Raw genomic sequence first — 24,525 nt, 5'->3', positions numbered from 1 at the left:
GTTCCCTGAAGAGAAGAGGAAGTGGAAGTGAGCTTTTGAGCTTTGCATTTTCCTTTTCTCCCTGGCACTAAAACAAAGATTTGTGTGTGTTTGTGTCTGTGTGTGTATGTGTTTGAGTGGAGGGTGTGCAAGCATATGTTGCAATTTCCTTGGAGTATCTCACTCAGGCGATAGCTCAGTAACTGGCCCTTGACCTTGTCGAGTTGCAAGTCAGGGGTGAGAGGCCAGATTCTAAGCATGACGTGTGTTAGTGTGTGTCTGTGTGTGTCTGTGTGTGTGTGTGTGTGTGTGTGTGTGTGTGTGTGTGTGTGCATGCGCGCGCATGTTTGTGCTAGAGATGTTGAAAGAACCAAAACCAGAACTGGCCAGAGCAGTACAATAAAAGTAGAATAAAACTTGGATAGATGGAGAAGGCGCAGTTACAACAACAACACTGGAAATGACAGGCACAGAAACACGTCTGTTTTGTGTTAGATCGCCAAAATCCTGTATGAAAACAAAATAACTAGTTTTAAAAAATTTTCATCATCCCAAACACACAGTTCACTCTTGCTCATTTAGCCATATCAACAACTCACAATGTGAGCTGAGCCGTCACAACATGAGCATTGGCAACAGTTAACACCATTATGTCTTCATGCTAGAGTGTGAAAAAAGAATATAAAATAGCATGTTTTATTGTCCTACATTGGTAACGCCAGTGAGAATTATGCCATTACTTCTTATAGGACTGAGCTGAGAGACACTCGTCTGCAGGAGGTCAACAGGCTTGTTGGTTGAGATCACGTAACACTGAACATTAACTGCTGTATACAAGGCTTAGTGGCAAGCACTTCATGCATGAGGACTCTGAATCTCAAGTTACTTTGGACGAGGATTGTTGAGGGCACTCTTTTGGTCCATTTAAAGCCATTCATCAGTTGTTTGAGAGTACAGTTTTATGCAATCCAAACAATTTCCACATCCTGAGAGTAGCATGTCTATGATGACACAGTGTTAGTGTGTATGTTGGTATGCTTCAATTATGTCTTGTTGGAGTTTTACTTTTGGAATAAATGGATGGAATTTTCTTTTACATGAGGGCATTTAGTCAGGTCGTAGTACCAAAGAAATTTAATGAAATCCTAATTATTAAACTAATAGAGGAAAATGAAAATGTGCAAGTTTGTTTGTCTCTTGGATAAAGAGCTTTATCAGTTGTATGGGAGAGAGCAATGAAAGGAAGACGGCGGGACTCCATATGACTAGCACATGGCTGCGAACGTCTGCTCTGTTCACTTGTTATCCTGACAGACTGAAGACATTAAAACTTGGAGGAAGTAAAAGCAAGGGAGATGGGGAGGAAAAGGAGGGAGGCGAGAGGGAGGGTTGAAAGAGGGGGACAGGGTGACTAAGTCAGGAGAAAGGGGAAGTCTCCATAAAGAAAAAAGGGAGGGAAGGAAGGAGAGGACAGAAAAAGAAGAGGTTACATGTGGTTATTTGAGGTAGCTGTTGAGTTATGGAGCGAGACAGAATAGCCGGTAAGTTGTGGCTCTTTCCAACTTACTTGATACTTCAGCAGCAAGAAATTTCATCCCCCAGCGGGAGTGGGCTTTTTCTTTTCTTTGTTAGGTTTGAGAGGAAGCGGCTTCTTAGCTGCCGTGGCAGCCGTCAGCTTGAAGCCACCGTGGTTGTGTTTGCTTTGCTTGGTCAGTCACAGGAGCAGCTGTTTTAGAGACCTCTGTCTATTTGTGTGTCTGCACGTCAGTTTTACCTCTAATTTACTTGCAATAGATGTTGTCTGAGCTACACAACAGAGGATCTTTTCTTCTCTCAGTATGATTGAATGAACTGTATGTCACTGTGAAGTAGCTACCTCTGAATAGCTGCCTTATGCACAGCTACGATGAGTAAACCTCCTATGATGAGGTGTCAGAGATGACTTCCAAGAATGAGAGTGCATCACCTTCCAGTGCGTAGCAGCTGCTGTACTGTAATTGGCAACTTTGGTTGGGATACATTGAGTTACAGTTGACCCACTTACTGATCTGTCAGTAGACCGACAGTTAAATCTTCATGCCACCATCACATAATTGGACTCTATGAGGAGTCCAGCTGTCAGATTAATTCTGACTGACACAGATGGTTTGTTTGAAGTTACAGAGGAGTGAGAGCTAGACTAATACAACGGCTAATACGATTTGTTTCTTGACAGACAGCAAACTCTTTTGAGGAAAATTTTGCTTGCGTCAGAGGGTACTCTCCTTCATCTGTACCCTGCTAAATGTGTCCCACTCTGAAGCTATTACTCTTCAGCAATTCCTCTTGACTCCTTTAATCTGTAGCTCCTTTTGGTTTAATATGTGCTATTTTAGTTTTTAAGGGAGCCTCAATAGAACTGCTGCTGAGGCTCATATGTTTCAGTCTGCACTGAATGGATAAGGACTAATCTACCATCTTACACTGATTAAGGCTGGACATCAAGCTGAGCGACACTCTGCAAATTAGCCTTTAATTTGAGCGTTAATAAGGTGGTTGAGTCCAGTGAGCTGTATGTGTACAGAAATGCCCCACACATATTTTATTACCACTTGGTGGCAGTGTTGCAGTGCTGTTCCATGTGGATGATTCATATTTTTGCAGATGGAGGGATTCTTATTTTTTTTTTTTTTTTTTTTTTATGGGAGATGGAGGAATTTGACTAAGATTGACTCCAGTGTGGGTGAAGGCAGCTCTAGTCCTTCAACCAATAACTCCTTTAATATATTGAGGAAGTCCTGCAAGGGCTAAGTGACTTCCTAATTTGCAGCCTGTGTTGCCTGGTTCTGTTTGGGCCCGGCGTCATGACTACAGTCACCACCCTTCATCCCACCCACCCCCAGTCCCCTGTCCACTGTCCACTGTGTTTTGATAATGATAGGAGCTGAGGCTGTGGCTGTATTGATGGCATTTTTAACCTTGAGATTGTGTGTGCATTGGCAACACCAGGCTCTGAAAGCCTCTTATATTCCTCTTTCTTGTCTGCTCAGGATTCGAAAATAATGTGTTCAATATGACATGTCAACCACAACAATTAACCACATTGACTCTATTTGAATCCTAATTGGTGATGGACTGTTTTTAAAAGACAACAAAGGGAAATGAAACCAAGTATTCATTCTAGAAATATAATAAAAATTTGGGTGACTTTGCTTTATATTCTGCCACTTAAACCTGAAGGAAGTCTTGTCTTTTGCAATAGCACTAAGCACACTTTATTGGTCTGGTTAGCTTCAAACTGACAACAGTATAAGCAAATAAAAGGTTGCAGTTGGTGGTCACAATTGGAAGAGTCATAATCCTCTTTATGTCTTTAGTAAGAACCCAGGGATTAGTTCCGCTGTATATTTGTTAGTTTTGGCTCTAATCGACATAGTAGTGTCATTCATCATCACTGCTTCTACTGATGACTAACATTTGACTGATTTTAGTTTCTCGTTTTCTTTTTGGCCAGAAATCACCAAGTAAACAACTTGCATTCAAAAAGGGCAGCACATAATGTCTAGTGTAACTTTGAAATTGGTCTTTAACTTAATGGTACTCACCAGGTTTAATGGTAGGTGAGTGGACTGCTTCCCGGTATCTGATTCCACATGGAAAGCTACAATTTTAGAAGCACCCTAAAACACACGTGTCCCAAATCCCACCCAACCACACAAACACGCGTCCTCGAGCTTGAGGAAATCAAGGAAGTCACTCAGCTCACCATGTTCCATAAAAGAAGTGTACAGGATATCCTCTATGAGTGAACGCCCCACAGCTCTCCCCCCATTGCCCTCCCAGTATCTCACCTATTATTGTTTCTAAGATCATTATTTAGCAATGACAAAGTGTGTGAGCCATGAAAGCTGCCAGCACAGCCCAGCACAGGAAGCTGAACTGGGAAGCCACACCTTCAGTTATCCTGAGAGAGGATTTCTGACAGGTGACATTTTTCAGAATAATTACATAACAGGTCAAGTCATGGGTGAAGCTCAATTTATGATTAATGAGGGGCAAAAGCCAGGTGAGTGAGGGATGATGCATTCACAAAATACTCTTTTCATGCCAAAAGGTACATTTTGTCCAAAATCACATAGTTTATATTGATATACCGGTATTGCTGTCTACCGTGATATTTAACCAAAATTTCCACGCACTTTCTTTTATATTAAGAAGCAGGTGTAGGTGTTATATCAATTCTGTGAAAATGCCAAAGCACTCAGTCAACATGAAGGCGAATGAAAATAACCTGTATTCAGAATGAGCCATAATAAAGGCTGTCATGACTTCAGTCACTGACAACAAAGTCAACCCTGATGTCATTGCCTATAGCCATGTCCCAGCCTCTGCCTGTCATGTTCATACTGTTAATAACTTACAGGTGATAATAAACAGGAATGCAGATGCTAGGCCTTTTGGATCTTTTGTTGTCAGTCCATCTTGTTGTCTTTGTGCTGCCCATCAAGTATGATTGAGTTTAATTCAGCTTCCAAAAAAAAAAGTCAGTCCTAAATCATAGTATTATTAACTCATAAATGATAGGCAAATATTGGCCAGTATGTAACTTATGCTTATGAAATGCTCATGCAACCCACAAATTATTCTCAAAATTTCACTAAAAGGCTTTCCTCTCCATACTGTTAAATTAAATTTATTTAACAGATGGTTATCTTTAGACATCAAAATACAATGTTGTGATGCTGGTAATAAATCTTCTAAAATGTAAAACAGAAAACACCACAATAAATCACAAAAGCATGATGCTAATCTAAAACACTGTTACTTCACTCTCTGCATTTCATACAAAGAATTAGTATGCGAGTATATTGTCTTTGTTTTCGTTTTGTTTAGTCAGACTTACATTCCATGGTCCAAATATCATTTGTGAACAGATGATATTTGGTATAGTATTTACTACTATTTATATGTTAGTTATTGACATATTGAATTATGCCTATTGAATCATTTTATGGGTACATGCATGAAGAGCTTCATCTAAACCTTCACTTCACTTCAAATCTTAGAAGGCAGGGAAACCAAAATTGTTTTTGTAATCTTCAGACTGACAGATTTGTCATGAGGTTGTCAGCAGCTGAATTGTCATGTGATTTTTTTTTTTTTTTTTTTTTTTGCTTGCATCAAAGTACTTTCGGAGTCCATAGATCCACGTTTTTTAATGGTGTTTGTGCTGAGTAGGACGGTTCTCTGTGCAGTGAGTAATATCCAAGTCTTGAAACCGCTGGAGTTTTTATTCTGCCAGAATAAATTGTCCACACAGCTTTTTAGGCCAATTGAAAAGCTTACTATGAAAGAGTCAAGGATAAGAGTTTTTCCAAAGGACCGTCATGTTAATAAAAACATGCTTATACTTTCTGAGCGGTAGCAAATAGTGATCTGTGTTTAAACAGGGCTTTATATGCTATAGATGCCTACTCTCAAAAAATGCTTTCTGCTTCTCCAAAACTCTTTCACACTCTTGTGAAATGAAATCATCAGCTGTTTGACTTTTCTATTTATTCTCTCTCTCTCTCTCTCTCTCTCTTGAGTTGTCTCAGCAGTTTCACTACCCTGTTTAATTCCACATTATTGTTAATTTATATAGTTTTTATTACATTAAAAATGTAATAGATCAGCTTGACCATGCACATCTAGGTCAAGCTGATCTATTTTAAAGGTTTAGATTAACACTGATAACAAGCTCAGTTACACAAATGCACGCAAAAGTGGTGATTAAATAGACCGTGCAGGTTGATGTTACTTCCTGTCAGTTGATTTTTTGAGTTGTGCTGAATTCCTGTTTGCCCTGAGCTGACCCAGCACCAAAGCCTAAAATCTGAACTATACGAGTATCTTTTACGAGGAAATATACAAGGACTTTTTTTAATGGCTAAGGTTCATAAATATCGGACATTTTACACAATTGATTTGTGCTCAGAACCATCTGTCTTTTTTGTAGAATTAATCCTTTCAAAATACAGAGAGTAGTCAAACTAAGCTGGAGCCATTAAGGCTTCATACATAAATCTGTAAAGGAGATTGACTTTATATTCTCAGACTACAAATCAACAATTTATCAGATTCGCTGATGAGACTATTAAATAACTCAGTAAACAATACATTTCACAGTCTCACACGCTTTGGTTTTATTGCCAGAGTACAGAGCAAGCACAAGTGTGGTGTCTCACAGCACCCTGGAGATAAGAGGCTGAATGATTTTGGCAAGGCAGACTTACCCCACTATGTCCAAAGACCTCTATGTTTACAGAGCTATTTCAGGGATGCAAGACACCCAGACACAGAAAAACACAGTCACAGTCAAGTAACCACAGGAGCACATGTGTGTGCTGATTCGTATTCACACAGCGTTACTTCTCCTACAAACACATACTCACATACACATGCTCCTCCAGATGTTTATGGGTTGTTTTTTTTTTTTTTTTTTTGGCACTTTTCCTCATTCTGGTTCTCAGCTCTGCCTCACAGCCAGCCCAGTGTGTGTATCCATGTTTAGATAAATACACACTGACTGGTGAAGGTGTGGAGCCCACATACCATGTCTTCTGCTTTAATTGGATACTTGTGGCATATGGTCGACAGTGCACCTGGGCCTGCATGGGCACTGACAGGCCACATGCTTTGTGTGTTCAGTGCATACACAGCGTTTCTATAATAATATGTATATGCAGTGAAGGTTGTCGTGAAAGAAAACGAATTAACATGCACATACCAATGTGATTTTATGTGTGTGTCATAGTGCACTATAACCATAAACATGCTTTGGAGGCACAAGCCAACACATGAACAACACAGGCCCGTATCACAGCTGCCAAGGTGCATGATGCATATTATGCGCTTCTTACAAGATGGGCTTAATTGCACAACACATGACAACAAGTGTTTTGGGGGTCTTATATTCTACCTAGTAAAATTCCTGCTTGGACACATGCAAATACTGTGCACACTCTGTTTGTTATCCTGAGACACCTTTGCAAGAGTTGTATAAACCAACTAGCCTGCACCATAAATGCAAAGTGTTATTCTGCTTCACCATCGACCTTTCAGGTGTTAGGGTTAGGGGCCACTTGGTGGGCTTGGCATCCAACTAGTACCCATTTGAATGGTGCTTTTCATTCAAATGGGAATTCCAAACCATTTAGAGCCTATAAAAGTGCCAAGGACTGTTTTGTGCCTTTTTAATTTCTATAAGGCTGAAAAATTGTGTGCCATTTGTGACAATATCTCCTAATCGCATTTTCTGGCCTTTACTTAAGGTGTTTTCTTTTTTCTTTTTTTTTTTGGAGACTGGTTGAAGTCCAGCTTCCATACTCACCAAAGTAACTTTAACCATTAGAGGGGAAATAATAAAATGACAGACATCATGGACAATTTATTACAAATCTCATTCTCAGGTTTATCTCACCCCAAACAGGAAGCTGCACGAAGTTGCACACTCATGACCAATCAGTAATTGCCCTGATATCATCGCCGTTGCTTTGTTACTGTGGTAGATTCATGGATAAGAAGAACTATAGCACTTCCCACAGGGAGACAGTTGAAGTGGTTATGTAAACACAAGGCCAACTGGGAGTTTTTATCACTTTAGACACATTTTCCACAGTGTTTCTCTGTCACTCAAACAAGTATTCTAGCCAAATCACAAGTTTAACCTTGTCCACTGAGCAAAAAGCCAGCTTGCTGTTGTTGTATCCCACAAAAAATTGTCAACATGATATTAGCTGTGTCTGCCATGCTTAAATTCCCATGGTCCTCTTGTGGGTGCGCAAATCACTCTCTGATTGCCCTGAGGCGCCGTTGTATTATCCCTAATGTCTGTTTTCTCCAAGAAAATTCTGAGGTTGTTCTGTCAAGGGAACACAGCTACTACATAAGTGACTGCACTTTAACGGACATGCCAGTTTTCAGCTACATCATATAATGGGATAGTGTATAAACAACACACCGCCACAAAGGACATTTCCTGAATCATGTCATTAATGGCGTTTCAGGTTGGGATAGGATCGATGTTTGTCGGTAGAATAGAGACATGGTTTGGAGTGACAACAACGACGATAACAAACAAAATGACTTAGGCTGGTGTTTGAAAGGTTGTTTGAGCAGAAAGCAGCCTTTAGGGTTCCTGTGAGGAAGATCATGTCTGATTGTAGGTTAAATTGGTTTGTGTGTGACAACTTGTCCACTTTTACTGTCGCAACAGCTCAGGGACTGAATGAGGAAATCAGACCTGAAATCAACTGTGGTCGTAAAGGGTCTGAGGGTACGACAGAGCGCGTTATCAGTCCCTGCGCGTGCATGCATGAGTGTGTTGGGGGCAGGGGAAACACACACACATTCATATCAGACATGAGGAAGAAGGGGGTGTGTGTTTCTTGCTACAGGGGAGGAGACCTGCCCTCATGCTCTTTCTGAAGGCTGAATGCAGTGATACAGAATAGTTGGTGGGAAGTCAGAAAAATAAATTGCTCCTTTAAGAGAGCTGTGGCCTTGTTGCTCATTGATTTTAATTTGTTCCAATTTAACGGGAAGAAACTTAGAATTTGAAAGATAAAGACGACAGAAAAGATGTCTGACTCTGGAATCAATCCTCACTTGGAGGGAATTATATCTGACTTTGAAGGTTTGTAATAAGTTTTCCACTTACAATATTCTTATCGACTGTTTGCCAAAGAGGCAATTGGTCAAATATTATGTTTGTGAGTAGTAAATGTTTTTACTTTGCAGACAGTTTCACGTGTCTGGAAAGTATTTTGCATCAGGTATTTCTGTGACTGGGGAAATGAAGCATGCGTGTGTGTGATTTTTACTGCGTAACAAGAGGGTGGTGGGCTGATTCTGGCAGAGGTGCTGTAGAGTGCCATCTGTTATTGATTATACCCAAGTAATGTCAAGAATAGAAACAAAAGCAGGAGTGACACCAGCACCGGAAAGCCCTCAGCTGAAAGCTTTAAAAGGAGGAGAGCGGAAAGCTCAGCTCTAAGAGTTAACATCTGTCTAACCCCTCATACCATGTTCGCAACTGTGTCTCTCCTTTGTTTTCCAAGCCAACGCCGAGCTGCCATTAATTCCCTTTGTCTTGCTTTTCCTCTCCCATTCTGTCTTTCTTCCTTCCTCACTTCTTTCCTGTTCCTCTGCAGCTCTCAGCTGCTGTTTGGCCGCTGTCAGATGTTTTAGACTGGTGCTGAGATCAGAGGACAGGCAGAAATATACATCTGCAGCAACTGTCATGATCAGACGATGTGCAAGCAGGTTTTGAATGATAAAGAAATCTATATCTACTATATAGTCTCATAAGTGTTCCATCACACCCTGTAATTTCTTGAATAAATGATTTGAGTTCCTGTGTGTTCCTGACATGGGAAGATTGAAACAGCTGGAAGAAATCTGTCCAGGGCTGTAAACACTACATAAGTGAATTTAAAAACCACAGAAAACTTCTTGGTCAGACATAACGTAATGCAAACTACTTTGTTTTGAGTACTCTTGTCCAGATGTTTTCATATTAATTTGCTTACAACCATTTTAGTGCAACTATGATATTACAGGCAAATGGGCAGTTCATGCTAACTAGTTTATTCACAGTGGCATAAAAAAGCAATGAAGCTAAATGCAAATGGATTACTCCTCGTGATGAAATGAAGTTATATTTAGGCCAGGATCAGATCCCCCACAGGCTCTTATATATCCAATAGTAATTGTAATGAAATGTATGTCACCAGCAGGTTGTTACAGTATAAAGCAGTCGTATGTTTTCATTCAGTATATTGATAACTGCAGAGAGAGGTGCACAACAAACACTTGAATGAGTAAATCCCCGTTTTATCCTGAATCATTATGTTTTCCACTACATTGCTCTCAACAGTATCGCACAATATGGAGGAAATGGGAGCACACAGACAAGCACACTGAAGATGTAATAATGCCTCTTTGGATGTGACTGTGTGTGGGAATATTATGGAAAATGGAAAATAGGAACTACCATAGAAATTACACCCTGAAACTGAAATAATATGACTTTCTAAAATGTCGAAAGGGCCTCTGCTCAATCTAAACTAATGAGTCACCAGAGAATTAGTCCAGAACGAGGCCTTATTTGTATATTCAGAAAGATTTAAGAGAGTCAGACATGGGCTCCTGCTATTTTTGCCAACCTAAACTGAGCTTTGTGTCCAATCCAAGCTATTTGGACTGATTAGCTGTTATGTGGTGCTATGCTGTTGCTCGAGTGTGACATGTGAACACAGAGAAGACACATCATAGAATCTGAGACAGTGAATATGTGAAGTAGATATTCCAAACCCAGCTCAGAGGCCAATGTGTCATCAAGCCGGTTTCAGTTGATAACTGCATGCGCATAAATGCAACACAGTTTCATCAGTACCCTGTGGTCCTGTTTGTTCTGACAAACATAAATGAAACCCCTGAATGGCAGACACAGCATGGAAGACACTGTGAAATATGCCTGTTATTTTCAGACTTGCTGGACATTTGACTAAACTTTTTGTTAGTTGATTGTAGCCATCGTCATCCACATACACGTGCACACACTTGCACCATCAACATTACATCACTTTGCTCTCTACCCAATAATTAATGGCAATTTCATCAATTGTCCTCTTGATGCTTTTTTTGTTGATGCATAAGAAAAAAAACATTTGGTGGTCTGATTTGAGGTCAGCATGTCTAATCTTTTTTGTGGCAGTCCAAGTTGCCTCCCACTTTTCTCTCCCTCGGTAGGAGGATTATTGAAAATCCAAACAGTGCACATTAACAGTTGTTGAGTGGAATGTAGCCTCTCTCTTTGTACCATCTCTGCCCACTGATATTAATCAATGTGTTTATGAGTGAGATAGTTAACCAACTGTTGATCAAAGGAACAGAACAAAGGTTTACCTGCCAAAGGCTTAGGACCAGAGAGCCTGAAGCAATCCACCAGAACAACAGCTGCCTGAATAAGTTTCTGCCAGTTTCTGTTTTGTGTAGGCAAAATTTTCTGTCCTAATATTTCCCATCAGTTAATTTGCAATTAGTTAATTTATTTGGATCCCGTCTTTGAGGCATCTTGTGCTTCATGGTACTACAAAATGAAAATTGCAACCCAAACTATGCATCAACTTCTACTAAGATGTCTTCCCTCTTTCCAAACACCTACAACTCTCCCAGAATTCCTTTGTTATGGTCACAAGGTGTTGGCCAGACCAGTTAGCAACCATGCATTAAATCAGACACAGTGAGCTGTGCTGCTGCCAATCAGCATTATTAAATACAACACCATCAGTGGCCAGTGAGAATTAAGGATTTGACAGTGTAACATTAAAGTTTCATCTGACCATAGCAATATAGCTTGGTGAGAAATTCTATCGTTCACTGTTTGGCCTTGTCAGATGGGAGGTTTGGTCATATTTTTCCTCATCTGACCACATCGACTTGTATTCTGTGGCTACTCAGATGTCCAGTTTGCATGAAATGGTTTTATATAACCAAATGTTTGACAGAGTTACTGTCTTCTTCACTTGACTTATTGCCTGAGGCTAGAATTACAAGACTGATGATTTCAAGGCCACGCACAGAAAATACATCCTTTTATTAATCAAAATACTAGCTCTTTTTACTGTGCTGCATAACTGTGTTTGTAGTTTCAAGAGGTTGCCTAATCGGGAAGGTATTTGTGTTTACAGGTGCAACGAGAAGCTGTGAAAGTTTTCATAATATGGTCTAAACCTTTGTTAGCAACAAGAGAAGAAAGTGCCAGGCAGTTATTTCTAACTTCCCTTGTTTTATTGTGTGCTTTTCAGAGACCTTATACACTGATCTAATAATATGCTGTTTGCTTTTCAATACACACTCAGTACTTTCCCACTTTCCATTCATATAAGTCTGCTATGAAGCTCAGGAGGGATGCTCCCCTCACTTTCCTGGAAGGAGTTTTTTTTGTGATACATCTGTAGGAAGTGTTTAGAGATATTAACAGAAGCTTAATATCAGACATCAGTATTGAATGTATCTGCAGTCTGTTTGGGATAAAACGTACTTACCTTGCATCCAAGTGTCCCTGTAGGCGAACTGGGGCTTCCCTGCTGTTTAATACACTTTGTAAGAAATTCACAACATCAGAGATTATAGCATGTGGTGCCTCAGTGGTGGTTGAGTGGTTAGGGCAGATACCATATGGGCATGCTGAGCCCTGAAGAGCCGCTTTAACTCCCGGCCAACTTGTCTGTTTCCTGCTCATCTCTACTCCAGTTCTCTCTCCACTTAACATGTCACACAAACACATTAAAATATCAAAACATAACTTGTCAGTATTGTAAGGATAAGTACATGTGTGTAGAAACATAAATTATTTATTTCTGGCCTTAACAGGTGTAATGTAACATTAATGTTGCTGCAGATGTCAAGATCTTTGGCTAGTGTCACATTACCAAAATTATAACGGGAAAAAATAAGCTGTTTTGACCACTTTTAAACTCCCTGTTTCTCCCCTGGAATCTATCGATATCTTAAGTCTCTTTTTTTTTCTTTCCTTCCCTCCTGTCTCTCTGTTTGCTTTCCTCCCTCTAACTCCCCACTATCTCTTTTTAGTGCATCTGGGCTGAGATGATACTGAATGTTTGTGTTCACTTGTTGGGATGTCCTTCAGTAAGTGATGACACTGATGATAAAGAGGCAGCATAGCCTAACACCTGGACTGTATTACAACAAGTGACCATGAACCAGTAAGGATACAGCTGCCTCCATCTTTGTTTTTGTTGCTGGGCTTTATTGTCTCTGCTAAATTATCTTCCCACATGAGACACTGTAAGATACTGGACACTGGGCGGTGATGGGTAGTGGAGAGACGTGGGGAGACGAGACTCCTGGCTGCTGTTAATGAGGTTCCTCTGAGGTAGAGTCGACCTCTCGTTTCCAGCTCATAGTCTGGGAATGCTGCTTCACTGGGAACAATACTCCTTCATCCATCTGTCGGTCCCACACTCGTGCACAATTGCTGTTTCTTTTTTTGCAGTGTTATGCTATGCTCATGATATTCATTTAAAGAATATCAACTCTTTTCTCTTTTAATAAAGAAGAAAGGTTGCGCCACTGCCACTGAGCAAATGAAAAAGCCAGTGTCTGTGGGAAGATGTGTGATCCTGAAAAATTAAAATCAAAAAGTTGAATCATCACCAAACAGAGACTGCGTTAAAGCAGAGAGATTTATATTTGCTTCTCTTTTTAAATCATGTACACTTGAGTGCGTAGTCTCTAAATAGGCAAGCAGTCCCCAGCTTTAGTCCTTTGCCCAAGGTCATATAATCACAAAGTAGTCAAGAGCAGAGCTACTAATTCAAGATCACTTAACAGGTTACTGGCAAAACAACATGTTGGTTCTGTTTTTCTGGAAAAAATTATGAATATGGGTTCAGATATCACTATGATGTTCAGATTTAGTTCTCACTTCTACAGCTCTTCCAAAATTTTACCTAATAGGCATTTACATGTTTGTGTTTGCAATGTTTACATGCTGCTAAAATTTTGTGACTCTCAGGGGAGATTAATATGAATAAGAGATTGTAAGAATGCACCACCTTTCAGCTCCTTATGAAATCTGCAGACAAATTCTGGCAGACCAACTCATTCTTTGGGCGGTCAAAAGTGGCCACAGCCTTGGGCTTCCTTTTAGCAACCATAAAAAATGAGACAGAGGGAAATGGCGATGTTGGCATTGTGAATTTGGACTGCTTTTTCTGTATGTATTGTATTGTAAGGGTGGATTGTGAAGCTCTTTGTGGCACTTTATTGTTAATGACCTTTGATGTCATCAGAACATTACCAAAGAAGATAAGCAAAGGCAGTGTGCGAAAATGTTGGTGTGAAACTTTTAGTGTGCAGTGTACAGTAAGAGTCATTTCACGCTTCCTACACAAAATATAACTATTGTAAAAGTACCCAGGGTGACTATAGCAAGCCTTACAGTCTTAGTAAAAATAATAAAACCATCTTTTACGCTTTAAGAATGCCTCAGATGAAAAGTAACCATGCTTCAAGGCCTCGATAAATGGTGTACAGGGAGGGGTGATGGGTTAAGGAGATTTGTAACACAAAACACCATAAACTCAAAGACGTAAGTGGAGATCCGTTTATTCCTGTGGTGAATGAGAAAGTCCTTGGTGTGTCGGACTAAGACGAAAAGAGAGTGAGAAGTCAATTGTGGCCTGGGTATTTTGTTAGGGCGAAACTGTATCAAATGTCCAGCACATAGGATTGAAGCAGCTTAGAGTGGTAAATTTGATTAGTGGTGCTGGCTGATGTGTTTGGGGCGATAGCTTTGATGTGATTTGTGTTGAGCTCTGCTTCACCCCAACAGAGTTTCAGCTTTACCCAGAAAGCAGTGGGGCTGGGGCATGGCCCTCTCCCTGTGGGTGTAGTCGCATGAAAATAAACAGAAGTATGTACCGTATAGGTTCATAAAGACACGCACAGACACCACAAACGACAAACAGATGAAATAATCAGCACAAAGATTTTGGATTGTGGAAAAAGGAGATGTTCTGAAGGTTGTGTTTGAGTCAACTGGTCTAACTAGAGTATGATTGTGATAGCATCTCTTGGCCACTGGCTTTGTGACAGTCAAATTTGAGTTTGCTTTGTCAGTCAGCGCTCTCTTCCCAGGGGGTGATTCCATCCCTCAGTATCTTGGAGAGCGCAGCCACTTTCTCACATCACAACTGAAGTCTATGCCTCTGTCCCGTTGCCCGTACTGCTCATAAATGTGGAGATTTCAGCCTTTTTTCTTGGCTGTTTGCCTGCATTATTACATGTCATTAACCACTTCAAATGGCTCTGTGTGAAACCCTAGATTTTTTTTTTTTTTTTTATTGTTATGTGCCACACACGAAGCGTCCATGCAGCCTTTACATAAGCTTCAGCATTTCATACGCTATACTGGAAAACAGTGAGAGGGATGTAACGCAATCTCATAGATATAGCCTAATTGGTGCTGCATCCTGCTGCTTATGTGTTGCCACCAAAATTACTTCCACTGCAACCACACCCTTGAACATAAGGCTCTTTACTACTTGGATACAGTTCATAATGAATCTTTGAAAAACTATTCACTTTGTTTACTGCTCAGATAATTGCCATGACCTTTTAAAGAATATTTTATGTTATTGTTCCTTCTTCCTATAAACAGCAATCTTGACCCATAAATTGTTTATAAGGCAATGATAAGCCTGTTATGAGAAAGAGTGAGTCAATGAACACAAAATGTGTTATTTTCTTCTATTTTATACCCTGGTGTAATGTTACTAAGTAAATGTGTCCAGATAGTTTACAGTAGCACGATTTAAATGTGCTCATTCCTCAAATGTGCTTTATGTTTCTACAAGGTTTCAAACAAATATTGCAAGCAGTAGCATTCATCCCATTTCATTTAGTTTAAAGAGAAACAATATTTGTTTTCGTCTGTAAAGTGAAGTATTAATTAATATGTTGATAATAGTGTGTTTTCTTAATACAACAAATTAATCAGTAAATTGATTGATGTTGTCTTTGAATCTTCCATGCAGCTCTGAAGAGGTCTTTCGAGGTGGAGGATGTCGACACTTCATCTCACTCCTCCCCCGGCTCTCGTCGGACAACAAACTCCCCCCACCGTAACGCCATGTCTCCTACCAGCATTTACTATCGTGACCTGGGAACTGCCGCCAACAACAACAACAACCTCAATAACGCCCAGCCTCGCTCCATTATGGGTGGAGGAGGCGCCAAGACACCCGAGCCCGTGTCACGCCGCTCTGAACTGTCCATTGACATCTCTTCTTCATCCAACAAGCAGGTGGATAATGCCGCCAGTCCTGCCTCCACGCGGTTTGTGACCAACAGTGCCCTGAAACGCCCTGAAGTCCTGGGCCACTCCAAGACTCCTGACATGAGTCACAAGAGGGAGGTCACTTTTGCCAAGACGCCGACTGACTCACCAGTGACGCGGCGCAATGAGGGCAGCAACAACAATGGGACCAGCCGGATCCCCGAGCAGAATCATGCTCGGAAGTTTGAACCCCCCAGTCCCGGGGACGTCCGTAAACCCGAAATCAGCATCACCAGAGCTCCCCCGGAGAACAACGGCCATCATCCGGCGGTGCACCACCCACACCACCCCAACCCACACCACAATACCATCGTGACTACCTTCCGCTGCTCCTCACCCAACCATGCAGGGCGCAAATCCCCCAACCATGACAGTAAGTCTGCTTTAAATACTATGTTGAATCCATTTTTATTCCAGGCATGCTGAAACCGCCAAAGGGTTAAAATTATGACTCTGAAAAACGAGATAATGAGATTTATTTGGAGATATAATCACCTCCTTGTGCTCAACCCTCTTCCTTTTCAAGACCTGTTCAGTTCATGGTGGCTTTACTATAACGAGTCAGTTCATATTATTTGGCTGTTTTAAGTCTGTGCTGCAAGAAAGTGAAAATACTGCGTTATTAACATTAACACTGATTAACATGAATCATCTCATTGTTGGCTGATGTCATTTTTAAAATTTTGACAACTGTGACTGGTCCAAGGCAAAAAATCTTTCTCCAGCTTGTGTTCATAATCTAAAATCACCTTGCTTTAACACACCCTTAGCAGTTTAATCTCTTTTCCACTAATGACACTTTCGCATTAAAGTGAGCTTAAGCTGGTTATCTTAAGGTCAAATAAAAGCAAGTAACATTCTCTTACGCGATGAAGAAAAGGAAACACTTCTCTCTTGACTAACTTACTTGACTGTAAGTCATTTTGCATTCAACCCCCACTGAGAGGCCAGCGTTTTCCAGATTTCATTTCATGTGGACTCATTTGAACTTCATACTTCATATCTTCCTGATCCTTCGCCGCTCACACTGACCCAAGTATCAAATCTCTCACTGAGAAAAGGCCAGTAACTGAAATGGTTTGTTTGATTAATCTGATGTCTGGGATGTCTGTCAGTAATACAAGTAAGCATGTCCTTGGAGGCCTGACTGTCAGTAGAAACAGCAGACTGTCTGTCTGTACTTGTGGTAATCCATGTCTGTGCTTAATGCAGAGTTGGAGCCGAGGAGGTTTTTGTTATGCGATGAAAGCATGACCTTGGCAGCACCCGAACTTTAGTATGGCAGTTAAATAGTGACTGGTGCTTCAACTACAGCAACTATATGTGACAGACAGATTTTAGTCCAGAGGGTGACATGAGTTTCTACTGTACGATGAAGCTTGCGTGATGTGATGTGAAACAAGCTGGTTACACTATGTTTGCATTTGGTTGATTTTATCCGTTTTTCCTTTCCCACTTGAGTAATCCGACTTCAAAGATGCCTCAACTCAACCTCTGTAAATGTGTCTGAATTAAAAAGTCGAATCTTGTGTTTTGAAGTTATAGCAAAGAGGTACCCACAAGCCAACAGCAAATGAAACTCACTTTGCTATGTGAAGCCAAAGATCATTGTGACTGTGAGTGGCCCCTTTAATATTGTTTTCACATTGTCATCTGACATATTGTTATTATAAAAGAGCAGGAAAAAGTGTTGCAAACTCTGGCTCATACACATTTTTCTTTTAAGAAGACAGTTCACATATTTTCCACCCTTAAAGATAAAACACACATGGAGTCAGAGCATGACACTTTTTTTCTGCTCAGAGATCAGCTCCACTCTACAACTCTACAAGGATACTTTTCCATACTTTGTCCATGTACATGCTTAACTCAATGCAGAGTTTTCCATACTTTGTCATTACTATATATATATATATATATAAAGACACAGAGCGAGGAAAAGCCAAGACTGTCCCAGGAATAAAAAGTAAAAGCTGTTTCTAATGTATCACACCACAATTGTTGTCAATAATATTAGTTTTGACATATATTTGATATATAACTACTTTTTATATATTGTTGAAAAAAGTGTAAGAAAGGATTTCTAGTAGGGTTTACTACAATATATTAAGTACGTAACGGATTGGATAAGTAGGTGTCCCCATTTCACTATTAATCCCTTGAGCCAACTATTTCAAAATTAGTGCTTGATGAAACATAATGATGGGTTTGTTTTCTTGGTGAGTTAAGCCATTTGATGTTATGTAATCTTGGTTTGTACCGAATACTGGCTCAAAGCTGAAATACCAGCAAGTCATTGAAAAACTGCACTTTGTCATTTGGCTGCACATTTCCCACAGCATATTCAAACACTGTCGCACTGTCTGTCTCTGTGTGCCATAATGTTTCTTCTGCATTTATCTCCAAATGAGAGTTGTATTTATTTGTCCACGGGGAAAGTGGCCTGTAACCACCTCGACAGAGCCTATGTATAATAGTCACAGTTTGAAATTACTGTAATATATCAGCCACTAAGTTATAACCAAGGAATGGATAGACTGTTTTAGATTTAAATTGTTCTGTTATATATGCCTATGGCAACATATTTTGTTTTGTTTTGTACTATTTCATGATTTTTCCATGTCGCTATCAACGTATCACAACTCTATTTGGCAAGCTGCTTTCCTGTCCATTAATTTTTTTCCAAAAGGAAATGACATCACTAGACATTTACACACATATACACACACACACACACACACACACACACACGCACAGCACAGTATCCTGTGCTGCCTTCCGTGTTCTGTCAAAGTGTTGCTTCCCGTGCTGTGTTGCTTCACTGCAGTGCACTTCCTGTCTTTGAGGTCATGTGATCTGCTTCCTAGCCAATATTCTCTTGTACTTTGATCTAGACGTCACAGTGAGTGAGATATGATGGGGTGTTGACGTAAAAGGTCAATGTGAAATAAGAACAGGACATGTACACAGAATGTCAGGTTTAAATTGGTGTTAGATGGACACTGACTGACATATTTAAATTTGGATATTAAATTAACACATTTTGACACATTTCTGCAGCGTGAGAAACCCCCTCTGTGCCTGGTATATATACTGCCTTAAATATGTTGCACTCTGTTAAATCTATCTTTATTAACCCATATTATAGACTTCTAGTCACATACTTAAGGTTTCCAAGATAATGAATAGCTCATTGTGAATTACAAAGAGATGTGTATAAAATGTTGCACACACCATTCAGAATTTAATGTCAGATAACTTTGAGTGGTAGCAAACCTTTAACAATCTCTAGTATATTTTTAGTCTTTAAATGGATGTGAGAAGTGACGTTATTTTGCTGAAGCATTTTGAAGGAAAATGACAAAGAAAAATCTAATCATTAGGTTTACTTCAGGCTGCAGGCACAAGACTGATTTTTATCTGCTCTGCTCTGTGTGTTCAACCAGACAGGGAACCTTATCTTGACAGGCAGGTCTGCTGCTCATCAGTCCATCAAACACTGCAAAACCAGTTCTATCTAACATCTGCAGACAGAAAGACCACCTATGGCCAGAAATAGCACATTTCTTATCACTTGTCAGACCAGTTTTCAGATTTAAGACTATTTTTCTAACATGGAGACCTTTATTTACAAACCCTTTTCTTCCAATTTAAAGAGAAATAAAATGATTGATTTGCTAAATGAGATTTAAAATCTTATATCTTAAAAGGGAATTTTGAAACAAAGAGTTGCTGTCATCTTAACTCATAGGACAGGACTCACTTATACAGTGAGTAAGCTCAGAGGAAGGCTAATCATAAATAGCCAAGTTATCACTGAAATAACGCTAACTGGTGGGTTATCATTGAGGTTACAGGCAGCAACCTCATTTAGAAACTTCCTCATTGATTGATTTATTGTGATAAGGGAGAAAGGGATGCAAGAGATGGATTTGTCTTTTGTTTTCAACTGGATGTTACAGTACAAAAAAAATATTACCAAGGAAATCGGGGGTAAAGGCGGGATGCTTTCAGTTATTTATATTTAAAGGGCGCTGCTGAAGAGTCACTTCATTTGGTGCCACTATATCTTGTTTTCCTGTTGTGACTGTAAAGAATAAAAGAAATTATCCTTATGTCAACTGAGCAGTACGTTGAAGTGGGATTAACCCTTACATTAAATGAACAGATTATATTGTAGGACATTTGTTTTCCTAATTGAGGTGCAGTCATTATGAAAGAAGGAGCAAGTGAAGCCATTATCTCCTATTTGGACTGACCTTATGAAAGTGGGGAGGAGGTGTGAGCGGAGGGCAATGGGTGATTTGTCTCTGCCTGTCCACAGGTCAGGAAGGGGCACACACACACTCAAATTTTTTTGTCTTGCTTTTGTCATCCTGCATTGACACAACTACATGAACACACACACATTTATACAGGCAGCCTCAGGCAGAGGCATATCCGAGGTCAGCCCTCTCCCAGTGTAATTACTCTGGACTGATCCCAGACCATTACTCAGAATGACCTGTTGGCTAATTACCCAGGGAAAAAGAGAGAGGCAAAGAAAAGGAGAGCAGTATTTTACCGACATGCTTTTAGAGGTGGCTGCTGCTGACTAAAAATAACATCTTTGTGAAGTTACATATGTGGCTGCATGTAATGCAATGCAATGCAAATACAGTGTGAATTTTACTGGAAACAAAGCCTAGGGTTTGCATTTCTAATCAGACGACAACTGCATTTAGCCACTTCTTTATCGATTAACATATTTAGAGCATATTGTTGTGGATGGGTAATTCAGTATCATCATGTGGTAACACGGTCTATGGATAACTTTTTCCTAAGTTAATAATTTTCAGTTTTTGTTCACTCAGGGTAAGCGCTTGGGCACTTTTAATTCATAATCTTGAAACATGATTTGTTACTTTGAATGTTGCGCAGATTACCTTAAATTATTTTGAACCCGTATAAATGTTGTACCAACAACTTTAACCGTATCACCTGCTCCTGTTCTGCATCACATTTCTTAACTTTTTGATAGATTTTAATGCCTTTATCCCAAGCAACATATGAGCAGGAATGTGAAACCATTTCAATAGACTAATGTTGCTGTTGTGCACAAACTGTAGAAGAGTGGTTGCAGGGGTCCTTTCCATAGCTAAATTATGAATATTAAGTATCACTCATCGCATCACACTCATGACGAACCGTGAATGTATGACAAATTTAAAGTATGCAGCTTTTTTCCCTTCAAATCTGATTTATCCTTCCCTCAATATATGGTAACGTTCTTACTCTGTGGCAGATTGTCCCTGGCTTACTGTGATTTGCTGCCAAAGAAGACGCATTTTCACTCACTTGAAATCAACAAGCCTCTTAACTTTTACGTCAGTTTTTCCCCCCTCAGCTTAGAGCTGTCCTTCAATCAAACTTCTCAGCCGACATACTGTACTGTGCATGTACTCCCTAAACCCACCACTAGGAGTCAGTATGTAACAGGTTAACTCTTCGTAGACATTGAATATGGCTGGGAGGTGAAATAACCCATATTTCCTCTGTTTGAAACCACATTCATTTTCAAAGTCAGTTTACAATTTACAGAACTGCCCCAAACAACTACAGGGTCTAAAGTAATTGCTTAAGAAATGAATCATTGTACAGATGTGTTGCTTTTTCCTGGTAATATTCAAGGAAATTTTTGAATAGTCTACTATATCACAAGCACACTTTCAAAACAACGTCATGCAGCCTTTTGATGTGCGTGTGTGGACACAAACAAAACTGGACGTAAAAGGGAGGAAGAGGAGATGAGAGACACAAGAGAAGGACAGACCCTCTGCCCCAGATAAATAGACACATAAACACAAACTACACACACACACACACACTCGCTCTCTCACACACATACACTGGGCCCACCTCTCCCCAGATAGGCTTTCGGAAGTTAGAGTTTACATTGAGCATCTGGGGGAAGTCAAGGGTTAAAGAAGTTTCCCACCACTGCAGGAAGACCTTTGTCCTCTTTTGTCATCTTGCCAAATCCCACATCTGTAGTAATCTCTCCTATCACTTTCTCCTGCACATCTCTCTGACATATTCTGACACATTTTCACTTCACATACATGTACGAAACCGTTTCCCATCAGCCTGGGAACACAACTTTGTCTCCCTCACAGCACTCACACACACACGGGCCCCCACATTGTTTGAACTTTTTCCACCTCCTCAAGCTAACTGACAAATAGTAGGACATGGGCTATCAAAGTTTGATGAAGCAAACTATGATAACACTAAGTCTCAGAAAACACTATCTTCGTTTATCTGGGCTGTGTCCGACTGAATCCTTCCGCCTGTTAATCTGAGTACGAGACTGTGGCTCCTTTGTTCAAGACGCTGAAGGGAAAAAATCACATCTCTTATCGTGGCCAAAAAAATTAACAGTTAAGAAAAAGACTCAGCCAATGAAATGGAAAAAAAAACATCTTGCCACCACATGTCAGCAGTATTTCTTTTGCCTGTGTGCTGGTAATATGAAGAGTTAATTTTGCCATGTAAATGCAATATCTCAAGAACTCCTCAGGGCAATCCCTTCACTCAGGACAACACACAGCAACAAAACTTGTAATATTTTATGTGAGAGAGGTATAAAACCACATGTTGGCAGTATTTCTTCTCGTTTCACTAATCAAACAAGCTAACCTGGGAAGGCTGAAGTGTAGCCAGTTGACTTCGGATTGGTTTAATTGAATTAAACTTCTTTTGTACTCAGGAAGCAATTGAGGGGAAAAACAGCCACTTAAACACAGAGATACATATCAATAAAACGCACAAATACACCGCTAAAGTAAGACCAGGTTGTAAGATCAGTGGCACACATCCAAATACAATACAATACAATGAAATACAAACTCAATGTAAGAATGAGAACTGCATGGGAGAAAGACAGTACTTTGTGTATGTCATACATGTAGCACCGTAGAGGTACAGTGGTTACGTCTTTTCATTCTGGTTTTGAACCCTGGACCTTGAGCAGTGTGGCAAATGTGAGTGATTTTTTTTTTTTTTTATCTCTCTCCCTCCCTGCAACCTTTCTTCAGTATACCTCAATGTCTGCACCCTTTGATCCTGACTGATAAGATTATGGATGGTTATAGCCACACTTGTGTGCGTGCTTGGCACATGAGGAAGAGTATAGTATATAACAATGGGTAAATAAACAGAGTAAGTAAGGTGACCAAATGCGTCTTCCAAATACATTCAAATACATTCAAAAACATATTTGAAAAGCTGTGGAGTTGTCATATTCACAATTTTATTTTAGAATATCGCATATAATGAAACTATCTCTGACTGGATCATCAGGTTTATATTGACACCAAGAGTGGTTTTAATGAAGAGGAATGGTTCATGTGAGGTCAGCTTTTCTCCACATTCCCTGCTAATGATGTTTGGCCAACTTGCTGGCTGATATAGGGCATATGGAAAATTGTTGTGTGTGTGGTGTGTGTGGCCATTTGTGCTATAGTTGTTCCATCTGCTGAAAAGAGAAGTCGGAGGAGTAGAGGGATTCGTGTGTGATGTGTGCCAGTCTGAAGTCTACAAACATGAAAAATAAGGGTTGTCCTGTCACTTGTGACACAATGTCGACAACTGAAGTGAAGTTGAGTGATTATACCACTCAATAATTATACAAAATAATTTGATTTTGACATTGGGCTGAAGCTGGTGTATCAAATTTACTTACTATGTTTTCTCAGTTTTCTCAGACAAAGGCTGTAGCTCCGAAATAGAAGATACGAAGATAAAAGTCTAAATAGTTAACCAGCTTACTGCAGCCAGAACATATATATACTCTATATATACTCAATCAAAACAAACATTTCTGTTGTCAATTATATTTTTACTAGCAGTAAAATTTACAATATCAAATACAAATACCATTACAATTGCACTCCAGTTAATAGTCCTCCGAGTGGTGACCAAGTGTGGTGTCATTGTCTTTCCATGCAGTTAGCTTTTTGTATGTGAATTTCAGCCATGGGAATCTCATCTCTTTTTTCAATGCGGAATTACTGTAATGCTTTGTAAAAAAAAAAAAAAAAAAAAGTGGTTACACCAATTTAGTAGCATTTTCAATTCAGACAAATGATCCATAAATTTTGTGACATGAATCCTTGCCATCCTATTTGTGCTTGAACACACCCCTTTCTCTTTCTGCAGATTAATTTTAGCCAAACAGATGTGCTGCTTAGCTGACTCACAGTTAGTGAGAATCATTAAGTCTTAACTTTCCCATAATTGGCACAGAGCTTAGAAGCAGCACTTATTTGTACTGTACGTGGCTCACATGCCATAAGTGAGGTTTGCAGGAAGATTTAGGGATTTAGAGAGTATAAATGCAGCTTTGTGGTTTATGGGCAATGAGCGTTCCTTCTCCTACAAGGAACACCATCATGTGCTGAAGAAAAAGCCAACTGATGCAGCTTGGTGCTACAGGTGAACTTTTACCCTCAGCCTCAATGGTGCAAAGTGCTGTGTGAGGCACAGCAGACATAAAAAATCACTCCAGGAGATCGAGGAAGTGCATACAACACCATCCTTGTGGAAAAGGCGAAGATGCTACGCATAAGTTACTCCATGTTACTGAATGTAAAACTAATAAGCAAGATTTTGTGGTG

At 39.9% G+C, this 24,525-nt stretch overlaps 1 protein-coding gene across 3 annotated transcripts in view; it reads left to right on the top strand.

Annotated features, from left to right (window-relative positions):
• septin9b (septin 9b) overlaps positions 1-24,525 on the top strand; it is a 65,553-nt gene that overhangs the window by 10,778 nt on the left and 30,250 nt on the right. Inside the window, exons 1-2 of one of the 3 annotated variants that reach the window (XM_029504440.1) lie at positions 1,435-1,520; positions 15,567-16,241. In XM_029504440.1, coding sequence (XP_029360300.1) covers positions 1,499-1,520; positions 15,567-16,241 — 697 coding nt within the window. In that variant the 5' untranslated portion in view covers positions 1,435-1,498. Of the gene's footprint in view, positions 1-1,434; positions 1,521-8,481; positions 8,636-15,566; positions 16,242-24,525 lie in introns of those variants that run through there. The other 2 variants (XM_029504352.1, XM_029504527.1) reach the window with 2 other exon arrangements.

Source organism: Echeneis naucrates, chromosome 1 (genome assembly GCF_900963305.1).
Source record: "Echeneis naucrates chromosome 1, fEcheNa1.1, whole genome shotgun sequence".
NCBI lineage: Eukaryota > Metazoa > Chordata > Actinopteri > Carangiformes > Echeneidae > Echeneis > Echeneis naucrates.
Note: the sequence above shows the minus strand (reverse complement) of the source record. Positions and strands in the feature narration are given on the sequence as shown.